Source organism: Myotis davidii, unplaced genomic scaffold (assembly GCF_000327345.1).
Source record: "Myotis davidii unplaced genomic scaffold, ASM32734v1 scaffold2008, whole genome shotgun sequence".
NCBI lineage: Eukaryota > Metazoa > Chordata > Mammalia > Chiroptera > Vespertilionidae > Myotis > Myotis davidii.
In genome coordinates this window covers 15,030-27,651 of record NW_006298687.1, presented here as the reverse complement: position 1 = coordinate 27,651, position 12,622 = coordinate 15,030, and the positions used below count along the sequence as shown (strand labels likewise).

Genomic DNA, 12,622 nt, shown 5'->3' with positions numbered 1-12,622 from the left:
GATTTAAAGGACAGAAAGAGTTCAATGAAGGTTCACTTACATTTCTTCCCTCACAAAAACCTGAGACAAGAGAGAGAATCAAAGCCATACTTACATAAAATTTGCCAAGGATACTAAATTGGGACATATTGTAAACATCAGTGAGGATGGTGTAATTCTTTGAGTTCCTGAATGTAAACTACAGTTTCAATTTATGATGTGTACCAAACAGTGCTCCATGTGTACAAAACAAATGGATGTACAATCTCCAAAGTTTTACTAGAAAATGTCTGAAAATAGTAAATTCTTGTGCACATAATGCACATGATGAATTAATTAACTCTCTTTGAAACATGATGAGGTAGGGATGGGGATTCATATCCTGATTTTCCAGATGAGAAAATGGAAGTTACCCAGCCATGGTCACAATACCAGAGAAAGAGAAATCTCAGACTTATGAGTTTTAACCCAATTTATCCACAGTGCACTCTCTCAGATGACTCTACCCCTATATAAAGATAGATTTTTAAGAGAATGGGAAGTAGGATTTGCCGTATACAAGGATAGCAAAATCAAAAGTACACACAGGTACAAATGAACATGTGTTTGCTGAAATAATTGAGATGTTTGTAATTTGCTAAATTGTCACGAATTTTAAGCTGGAAGAATATTTAAAATATCTAGTTTAAGTATTTTATTTTATAAATAAGGAAAACTGAGGCCCAAAGGGAGAAATTTCATATATGGGCCACAAAACTAAAGCCCCTTTGAGTCCTTACCCCTGCATAGAGATATAACTCTCCTTAGACTGCCTGTCTTTTTAGATAGCATCCAATATGGATTCCCCTTTCAATTCCTTGCTCATCCCACCCACTCTACCAGCTAGCTGATTCTCCTCATGACTGTTTCTAATTCATAAACCATCCCTTCAAGTTCCTGAGTGTATGCCCCCATGCTCCCATTCACACACACACACACACACACACACACACACACACACACACACACACATGCACACATACACACAAATACTTTCACTAAGTTTCCATCAACCAGATTTTAGTGATTTTACCCCCAAGGCCTAGTACCATTATCTTTTACCTCAAAATGTTCAGATCCTTCCATGACTAGCCTCACCCTCACCCCAAACTCCCAGTATTACTAACAATGAGAAAATGTGACACACTCTCCTCTTCTTTTGCCTCAACAGGAAAACCTGGCTATATTACAATTGACTCTGTGTGAAGCCTTGAACCAATGACAACATTAAAGCCTCATGCTTTATGAACTACCAAATCTAGAAATGGACTTCTGTCTGACATGCCAGGCTTTTAAGTATTGTACCTGTGCCCAGTCCAGAGATTTCTGAAACCATGAATAAAGTGGTAATCAACACCATGAATATCCAGTCTGAGTTAACTAACAATGACAAACAAGTGAGGAAGAGAAAGATTTGTGCTTCCACTCTCTCCAATACAGGTGGAATTCAATGTTGGAACCAGGCAGATTCAGAATCACCTGAGAAAGGACATCTGGACAATAAAGATGCATTTTAATAAAGGAGAAAAACAAACAAACAAACCAATAAATGTTCTCGGAGGGTAATAAGACAGCCCCCTGCCTTCAAATAAAGATAATGATGGCAGTAAACTCCAGTCACCAAGCTTTACAGATGGGAGGAGATTGAAAACACCAATAATTTTTTTCTTCGTTTTGTGTATATTTTTTAAACCACCTTATCCTGTCCCTCAAAGGGCTCAGAATTGGAACATGGGGTCCACATCCAAAGGAAACAGGGGGCTTCGTAGTTTCGCAAGGAATCCATTGGTTATTTTTTATATTTCAAACAGTCAAGAGCATTTGGCCCCATGAACTCATAATGGCACATTTTCTCAAAGAAAATATAACCAGGTTTCCCTAACTTAAGTGCTTCTAGGGTCTGGAACATTTGACACCTTGCTGGATTTCCAAGTGTTCTGTAAGTTGAGTGATTGCCCCTCCCACTTCTCTTCCTTATTCTCAAATACATCAAATCCATGTCATAGCAGAGTTCGTCCCAAGCAGCCTTGCCAGCTGCCCTTTTGCCTGTCTCCCTCTTTCAGCCCGAACTTCTGCAGAAGGCTCCCAGGTGGAATATGTTATGACAGCAAAATCTTCCCTTCCACAGTATGTTTATTTCCCCGGTTTTCCACAACAGCATTATCATGACCCAGATTTGTAAAACCCAGAGGGAGCATTGATTACAATCTAATCTATCTATTGAATTTGCTTGCTTACTTGAACTTTTTTTGCCATCTGATATGATTGCTATTACTGTGGTGGCTGGCTTACTGACACACAAGCTATAGACAGGTACTCAGCTTCATTCTTTGCTCCACAGGCAGGAAGTAATGGATGACAGGGTATGGAGAAGAGGCAGGCACTCACTGGGGTAGGGAGAGTAATCTGAAGTATTTTAAGCTGCTCCTCACTTCCTTTTTACTCCAAATTAAGGCCTTCTTTCTGTAAGTACTCTTAAGAGTACTTTCTGTGGCTTTCTGTGTCTCTTTCTAAACTATACAGGCCTAGACACTGGTGCCCTAGACATTATACTAGCCCAGAATAAGCAGTAGCACTGGGCGATTCAGGAATATGGATGAAATACACAGCATGTTTTCAGTAATACTGAATGCTACCTGTCTCCTTGTTGCTTTAGAGACTGCAAAAAAAAATAATAACAGCTGTCCATTTTATAGGTACCCTGCCACCTGGCCAAAATGATGGAAATACAATCATCATTCCAACTGGCTATCAGTGGAGATGTCATTAAAAAACACACATTTGCTACCTCTTTCTAGATGCCAAGAACTCTCTGGTTCCTCTGTGGGTGTCATCACATTCCTGGTGAAAGGTGTGGCTTTACTTAGCTCCACTTTCAAAACTATCTATAGGGTTTGTAGCCTTTACATAAGGAAAGACTGTCTGTTTAGGTTCTGACATGGAATTCAACATTTTTAGGCCTATTGACAGGGGGAAAAGTCTCAGAAGAAAGTACTTCCTTGAGAGAAAGTGGGAGAAGGAGTAGATACTGGTGTTTAGCAACTGAGTTTGTTCCCTGAGCAGAGTGTCTGTTTACAGGCTATTCATCACTGTTTCTTTGAGAAGGAAGCCATTAGAAGGATGGGGGAGTAAAGTGAATAAATGGCTTAGACCCAAATTGACTGAGAAGGCAGGAGGCACTAGCATATATAGACGGTCTGTAAATGGGAGTTCCCTCTATAGGATGTAGGCTGAGCACCTCTGGGGGCTGAGCAGACATGAATTGTTCTAAGCTAAATAAGATTAATGAGCCAGGTCTTCAGTCCATATAGCCAAATATAAGATGCAACTTAGCCTGGGACTCTGTACCAATGGACAGCCCTGAGAGCAGGTCTCTGGAGAGGAGAATAAAAGTATTTCGATCATTTCGGTTCCTCCTCTACCTAGGAACTATTAATGCAAAGGGGCATCAAGAAGGCAGCAGCAGGAGGGAGCAGGTGCATAGACTGATGGTCTGCTTAACAGTGAGAACACTTCTTTTCTGGGGCTGAGGCCAGGGAGACTTTACTAAGGAACAATCTTGTATTCATAACAAAGTACAGGCTAGGGACTCAGTTGGAGTATCTCTACTTCTAAATTCTCCAATAAGGACAAATTTTCCCCCACTAGCATCAGAGTGGAACACAAGCAGAGAGAAAATTAAATCTTTTCAAATCATTAATTTTTCTTTCATTTCTAGGGCCCACCAACTCCCAAGTACCAGCTGGGACCACCTTCATTCCTACATTGCCTGTACTACCAACACTGTCGAAGCCAGCAGGTCAAATAAGAAAAACTTGCTTCTTTAGGCTCTGAAAAACTTTGAGAGGGCCCTGCCAGTGACCTCATCCCTAAGATGATTAAAATACTGGGCCCTGGAAAATTAGTGCCTCTCTCTAGAAGATAAAGGAAAAAGAACAATAGAAGTGGGTGTGCAAGACCCTTTACCTTCAGCAGCTCTTTTAAAGAAGACTTTGCAGCTTCCACAAGTGAGAGCTCCATAATGACAGCCAGAAGCTTCATCCCCACAGATCAAACAAGTCTTCTGGGGTGGAAAGTAATAGTCGATGGGCAGAACATGTTCCCTGGCAGTCTCCAAACTGGAAAGACACAAGAGAAATAATGAAATACACATCAGTAGTTGGCAAAAATTGGAGGGTAGAAGTCTAAGATCTTGAAGAGTGAACTACATGTGTACATTATTATCATTCATTGCTTAATACATTCAGTGTGGAGCTGCCTTTTTGGGGGGAATACTTCTAGAGATAATGTTTGCAGGGTTTCCTGTCACATGGACAGAGCCTTTATGGATCCTGTTAAGGAATTAGACAAGTTCTCTGGGATCAGCAATCTTATGGGCTATGTCTACATGAGGGAAATATGAAGGCAGAAATATGAGGTTAAGGTATATAACTTAAGATGATGGTCAGGCAATAATTTCAGAGCGAATAAATGGTATGAAGCCAATCCTATGACCTTACCTTATCCAAAGGTAGACCTATGGCTAAACCAGATTAAACATCATAGCAGTCTTATGTCCTTGCCCTAGTCTCTCAGTACCATTCTCATCTGTAAACAAGAATAATGTTACCCATAATTCTGAGCAACTGTTGTGAATGATTTTATAAATTAGGCAAAAAGATAAAACTTCCTTGAAACGAATACACAGTGAGGGATCATAAGTAGTTTTATCATAGAAGTCTTCTTTTGACTTTTCTCCCACTCCCTCACTTTCCTTAGGAGTCTCTATATATCACATGGATATGCCCCCAAACCCATTCTACCACATAAAGTAGCAGAATCCCTATGCATGAAGCTATTGTTGAGAAATGATGGACATTGATTCTCGAAATCTCTTAGGCTACCATCTCAATACTTGGCCATTACAATACTCATGGGTTCCTTTGGCTAGGATGGAGCTTCGGTGGTCACCTAGTGTAACTGCCAAGAATATCCATCTCTGAGTCTTAGGTAGATGTGAAGAAGTGGGCCAGAAATCCAGTCCTAAAACTTAATGGAATGGGTAATTCTTAGTCTCCCATAGTAATTAATTCAAGTGTAAACAAACAACATGGCTCCTACTACCCAAAGGTCATTTTTTTCTCTCCTACACATTAAACAAAACTTAAGTGATCTCTTGGGTTAATCTGCCTCAGGCAGACAATTTCCCATATTCTCATCTACAGGAATGCAGCCACTATTTTTCATGAGCACTGCTTTCTTATTAAGGAAGGAATGTAAGTCCTAATGGCAGCGGCAGCCTGTTTACCATGTAGGGGTGATTTCAACACCACAAAACAACTCTGTGAGAGTTTTTTCTTCTTATATCATATGAAGAAATTCAGACTCATAGAGGAGAAGCCCAAGATATTTGAAACCAAGGCCTGGACTAGCTGACTTCAAATCCAACACAGTTTCCATTACCCTACTGTATTCTCACTACTCACCTTCACTTTCAACCCATGGTTCTTTGCTAATCATGCTCAGCACAGTCATCAGATTTAAAAAAAAAAAAAAAAGCAATAAAGGTTTCCTCCCTTCAATCTACCAATGAGCAGCCCTGGCAGGGCAAGAGGAAAGAAAGCTTTCACTCAGGCTACACTTGATATGCATTTTATCTCTAAGACACAAATATTAGCCTTTATTCAAGGCCCAAGTACAAAAAAAAAGTACTTCCAAAGTTCTGAGAATATGTAAATCCAGGAGCTGACTATGGTGGCCTGTATTTTCTCCTCATAAGCTTTCCTTTTCTCATCTTAGCTGGAAAGCCCACAGGAATCTGTCCACAAAACCAAGACAAACAAGGTGACAAAATCCACAGGAAAAGAGTTTCACTTTCCATATAAAAATGAACGTAATGCTAAGAAAGTTATTCCTTTGGCTAAAAATGTCATTTCTTTGAGTAAAAATTGTGTCCCCTATCCTTATTCATAAAACAAGGAGAAAAAGCAGTTTTCTCCTCCTCCTCCTCCTCCTCCTCCTTCCTCCTCCTCTTCCTCCTCCTCTTCTTCCTCTATCTTTCTCTTTAAGGCCAGTCTTATTAAGTTAGGGTGCCTCCTCCTCCTCCTCCTCCTCCTCTTCCTCCTCTCCTCCTTCTTCTTTTTGGAAATGTCTTTACCTTCTTCCCACTTTTTTGACTTCTGTAGCTAATACATACCATTCAAATAAAACCAGAAGGTCATGCATTTAGGTGCCCTAAGTGTTAGGCCATTTCATATACAAAATACCATTTAATCTTCCCACCAACTCTGTATCTTCCCTATATTGTAGGACAGGAAACTTATGCTCAGAAAAATTAAGTGAACTTGTGGATTTGTAACCAATAACTGACCATGTTATGAGATTGGAGATTGAAATTAAACACATTGAATCAATTCAACTCATAGAACCTAGCTAGCCAAATGGACTAGGTACAGGGCTAGGTGCTGGGGATATAGCATTGATCAAGTTATTATCTTTGCCTCTAAACAACTTAATGTCTTATAGAAAAGAAAGATAGGAAGCAAGAAACTGAAAAATAACATAGTAGATGATATAATAGAGCAGAGTACAGATTGCTACAGATGAGAAATCACCTCAAAGACAGGAATGTTTTTTGAAAGGCATAAAAGTGTATATGGGTACATGGGATGATGATGATGATAGTGACATCATTATCAATTATTAGTATAAATTTGCAAAATAAAAATATATTTTGCAAAATACATATTAGATAAACAAAATGGAAACCTACATAAAGTAAATAAAAGGTACTTTTGGAAAGAGCCTTTAGGAAATAGAAATTTTCATCTATACTAAAATTTAAAATACAGTTAAAGCCTGACTGGCATGTCTCAGTGGTTGAGCATTGACCTTTGAACCCAGAGGATATGGTTCCATTCCCGGTCAGGGCACATGCCCAGGTGGCGGGCTCAATCCCCAGTGTGGTGGGCTTGATCCCCAGTGTGGCGGGCTCTATCCTCAGTGTGGGGCATGCAAGAGGCAGCCAACCAGTGATTCTCTCTCACCATTGATGTTTCTATTTCTCTCCCTTTCCCTTCCTTTCTGAAATAAATAAAATATATTTTTAAAATACAGTTCAAATTGTTTAAAATAATGTAATAAATCAAACTTGTAATCAATGTTTAAAGGCTGAAGAAAGCCATCAACATTTTTAGATATGCATTTAATGAAATGCATCCTGCACAAAAATAACTATAAAGGGGGAGAAAGAGGAGCTGAAATAATGAAGACAATTTTAGAAACTGAAGTTTTCATAACTACAACCCACTTTGAACAGAGATCTGTGATACCTCCTGACCTCAACAGGTCAATTTCTGTCTACCTCCCCCTTCCTCTCTCTGTCAAAATATTTTAGACAGCACTCCCACTAACCCTGGCCTAGTGTGGACAGATGGCACATTGCAGTTCTGACTCATGGGCTGACCTTTGGGCATTGGAAATAAAAATTCCAAATACAGTTCCTCTCCCAGGTTTATATCCTAAAGCAAGAATAAGATACCTTTTTTTTTTTTCCTGCCAAGGGCCATTTGGATATTTATAACATCATTCACAGGCCATACAAAATTATCAAATTAAAAATTAGCCTGCTATATTTGGTCAAACATTTAATTAACTCACCCTTAATGCCTTGGCAGAGCCAGACCAAATGATTTCATGGGCCTTTTATGGCCCGCAGGTCAGACGTTCCCCACCCCTGTGAGAGAAACTCATGCACATTTGTACCAGGAGGCATGTTTGGAAATGATCAGAGCAGCCTTGTTTATAAAAGCAGAAACATCCACTGACAGGAGAGAGGTTAAGTACATTCATTTAATAAAATACAGCTCAGCAATGACAAGGAGGATAATATAGTTATACATAGGTGAACCTCACAAACTAATGTTGCATAAAAGAAATAATTCATAAAACCGTACATACTATATGATTCTATTACATAAGTTCAAAAAGAAGCAAAAGTAAACAATGTATGTGTGAAAAAATCATAAAAATGCAAGGAAACAATAAACTTTAATATAGGATAGTTGTTTCCTCTGAAGGCAGGCTTGGGGTAATGATATAAAAAAGGAGAAAGCAAATTGATTTAAACATCTATTTAAACATATTTATGAAGCTACTACATAACAGGTATCATACTATGTTCTGGGGTTAGAGCAGTGAACAAAAATTTTAAAAAGAAATAGAAATGAGATTGATGTTCTTTAATCACAGCTCATGAGTGTTCATTTTATTATTGTGTTGTATAATATATGTTACATATATTATTTTGTATGGCAATCATAGCACATAATAAAAGAAAAATTAAAAAAAGATTACCTTGGAAATTTCTAATATTCCACTAACTAGCATCCTAACTCCAAGTACACAGAGATTTGCTTGGAGAGCAAGTACAGAAATTACTTGAGACTTTTTTTCCTGACTCTCCTGGGTTACGCTCTCACTTATTATCCAGATGCAAGGCATTCAGTTTTATGAGTCTGAAGCAAAAGCACTGCAGCATAGAATGCAAATTTTCAGAACCAGAACACCACTTCCTATTCTCCAGAAGTTTCACAGTTAGTTAAATAAAAGTGTATTATGCCAGTTCAGCCATGGGAAATTTAGCTGAGAAACCCTCAGCACTAAGGTATAATCTTAATCTCTCTCTCTCTCTCTCTCTCTCCTTCCCTCCCTCTCTCCCTTACTTGGGGATACTTTAAAGGGTCTAACTTAAGCAAGGCCCCCAAAGATTATTAAAGCAGGGTGAAATGCAGAGGTCACAAGCGAGTTTTCCCTGTTTGGGTAAGGAATGTCAATACAACAGGGCTTTATCTGGAGACTGGTGTTACATTATTACTTTGAGGGCTTTTCTGATAATTACATAAAATAATATTCATTAAGTCCTTCTCTCTGCCTGCCACATGTAGCCACATTGGAAGTCTAGGTTGCCTTCACCTTTCGTCTTGCCATAAAAAGGGAAATATATAATATACTTAAAATAAAAAGATAATTATTCTTGGCTCTTAGGGAAAGGTAAATACAAGTAGAGAGGGGAGGGGGGAAGACTAGATATGCAAAAGCATATCTTTTTTGCACATACCTCTGTACTTTTCAAACAAGAAGGGATTTAGGAAACCACCAAACATCTTCTTTAAAAAATATATATATTATTGAGTTTTTACAGAGAGGAAAGGAGATGGATAGAGAGTCAGAAACATGGATGAGAGAGAAACATTGATCAGCTGCCTCCTGCACACCCCCTACTGGGGATGTGCCCGCAACCAAGGTACATGCCCTTGACCGGAATCGAATCTGGGACCCTTCAGTCTGCAGGCCAATGCTCTATCCACTGAGCCAAACCGGTGAGGGCCAAACATCTTTATAGAGCATCATATTTTTTCCTGATGCTTACTAATTTCAAATATTGCTATTAATCACAGTGTGGAATTTAATGACATCTCTACACGAATTTTTAAGATAAAAACAAGAGAATTCGAAGTTATTCTCTACTCATAGATCCTTTGTGCCTACATTTTTGTGGATACAAGGAATATTCCAAAGGAAAAATTGGCAAACTAATGACATAATACTGGTAGCTTCTTTTCTTGCTGCCAGCCTGAGATTTGAAATTTGATGATTGCTTGTCCAAGAGGACAGTCATGTTCTCTTTTAAAAGTATTACTTGACTTTGTTTCATAGCTTTCTAATTCTGTTTAATGATGCATTTTGTTTAAGTGAAAACATATTTAGGTAGAAGATCTGGTTTTCATGCCAATCTCTGTCACTCTAAGAGAATGACCTTAAATAAATCATGTAGCTTCATTTTCTTTATGTGTAGAATGGGTAAAGAAATACAGAACTTATAAGACTGCTAAAAGGATTCAATGAGATTTTAAAGGAAAGGCAGCCCACAATGTTGCTGGCACAATGTTTAATAAATGGCCATTTTTGTAATAATCTCATGAGAAAATGGCAGAAATGAGAGCTGGTAAAAGAACTAGATTCTAAGAAACAACCTCGGGGGGTGGGGGGGGACACAAACATCTCTGAGGTAGGTTTCCTTACTCTTACTTTGAAGAGATGCAAACTGAGATTTAGATAAGGTAAATGACTTGTCTGAATTTATACAGTTAGTAGGTGGCAAAGCCAGAATTCATACCTGGCAATGTTTTCCCCTTAATCCATAGTTTTCCACTATTCTAAACTGCCAAGATCACATAATATTTATGTTATAGCCTAGTTTTAATTTAATTAGGCTATTTTAAGAGGTTTATTGATATATGATTCACACACCATAAAATTCACCATTTTTGGCATATTTATATTTGGTATAGCAAACTAATTTTAGACCATTTTCATTACCCTAAAAAGAAACCCCATGCCCTTTATCAGTCACTCCCTGGACCTTCCTCCTCTCAGACCCTGTCAACACTAATTTACTGTCTGTCTCTGAAGATTTGGCCTTTATGTCCTCCTGGTTCGGGATGGCAATACAGGATGATCCAGAACTCACTTACTCTCACAGACACACTGAGTGTACAGCTACCTATGAAAACAATTTCATCTTAAAAAATAAAAACTAAAGGCTGTCTGACTAACAATTACATGTTTGTCAAATGAGAAGACCACATTGAAGTGGGTAAAAGAGGCTAGGAAACAATCTCACCATAAAACCCACCCTGGTGCAGTGTCCCACAGCTGAGAAAGAACTCCCAACCTGAAGCTTTGCCCCGAGGAATGAATGCCATGTCAGGCATCCCAACTTTCAGGATATACATTGAAAGACAAGCCCTCAAAATATGTAACTTTGAAAAACCAAAGGGGATGTTTCCTGAGACCCACAAGACAATAACAATCTGAGAAACCACTCTTAAAGGGCTTGAACACTTAGACTTACCCACCCCAGGGCCCAGCTCAGAGGCAGCCAATTATGCCCAGACTTAAAATAAAGGAGACTCACCTGCTTACATTAAAGCAGCAGACAGAGATCAGACACCTAATTTAACATACAGATTTAGGAATATGCTGGAACCCTTTTTGAGGGTTGAGATTTGTGGGTGCCATCTTCATGCTTTCCCGTTGCTGTGCCCCCAAAGCACCAGTATCTCCTGGAAGGGAGCTTTTAGATATGTCTGGTGCTCCAGTTTTTGTGGCTACAACCTATTGGGTATCTATTCATTGTCTGGAGGCCAGAGGAGATTCTGATCCTGGTATGATTGGACTGTAATAATTGACATCACCCAGAGAGGAATTCATAACCTTGTATTGTGCCAACATTTTGTGAATGCTGCAGGGCCATCTGGTTTGGTGGCCAGTAGAGCTTATGCTCATTGGTTCCACAGAACTGTAATCAATGGACAAAGAGTTCATAAACAGCTACTACCATCACCAGGACACAGAAAGATGGACTCAGACCATAGCATGGTGAAAGCCTGGGTAAGGGGAGGGAATGAGGAGAAGGGAGGCTAATGAGGGGGAAAAGGGAACATCTGTAATACTTTCAACAATAAATATATTTTTTAAAGAGCTGATAGACCCAGGAGTTCAGTCTTTCTATAAAAGAGGTCTATTTTTTAATCATTTTGACTGCAGTAGGGCAGACTTCTAATTAAACATACATTTGGGGTTGACTGCAATTCTTTTCAAAGACCTGCTATCTTTGTGCTCACCCTTTGCCATGCTCCAGAGAGCCAGTGTCTATTGCACTGGTGTTTATGCATGGTGTCCATTTTGTTTTGGTGCTTTGTGGGAGTTTTTAGTTAATGCAGAGGGGACAGCCCTTAATCATTAGGCTCTGGTAGCTGGGGTGGTTTGGGGCTTTCATTCCTGGGTCCCACAGGACTGTAGAAATCATAGAGATAGTTCTAGAAAGAATACAACCTACAGGGCATTGCACAGAGTGTAGACTGAGGCACATTCACGGTCCTTCTTAGAGAAGGCCTATTTGCTTGTCCTGGAGCTTCAGCGTGAGGGGAATACTACAGATTTGGCATACATTTATAGGTCTATGGAGCTGCTCTCAAGGAATGTAGGCTGTGGATGCCATCTTGGTTTTCTGCCTTTCTCCAGATTGCCAGTATCAGCCAGAAAAGAAGTATACACTTGTCTGGAAACTCCAGTTGCTCAGGAGACACCTCGAGATCACCTGGCTCTGTTGACCAGCAGGGCTTATGGTTGTGGTCCCAAAGGACTGATATATTTGAACTTAGGTGCTGATTGAGATCCTTCCCTTTAAGACACTGACAGGTCTTGGCACATACTCAACTACTGGGAGCTATAAAATTATAGTAGGCAACTTAGACAAGCACAGATATTTGAGAGACAACAAATAGTTGAGGCAAGTTTGAGTGACAAGGTTCATCTCCTACATGAGGCCACTATATAAAGACTGGAAGAGCAGGTTGTTTAATCCACTGTATATAAAACAATACAGAGAGTCAAAAATACTAAATAAATCGAGGAATATGTTAAAATGAAAGAATAAGATAGCAGAAAAATAATTTACCTGATAAAGAGTTCAAAGTAATGATCATATAGTTCTGATTCCTGGACAAAAGCTTCTGTGGAACATGCCTTATGGAAATCCCAGCTCTGAACAGTACTCTGA

General features: G+C 39.2%; 1 protein-coding gene across 1 annotated transcript in view; it reads right to left on the bottom strand.

Annotated features, from left to right (window-relative positions):
* Positions 1 to 4,322, bottom strand: part of LOC102752796 (androgen receptor) — a 96,890-nt gene extending 92,568 nt beyond the window's left edge. Inside the window, exon 1 of the mRNA XM_006774470.2 lies at positions 3,985 to 4,322. Coding sequence (XP_006774533.1) covers positions 3,985 to 4,171 — 187 coding nt within the window. The 5' untranslated portion in view covers positions 4,172 to 4,322. The remainder of the gene's footprint in view (positions 1 to 3,984) is intronic.
* Positions 4,323 to 12,622: the final 8,300 nt, after the last annotated feature.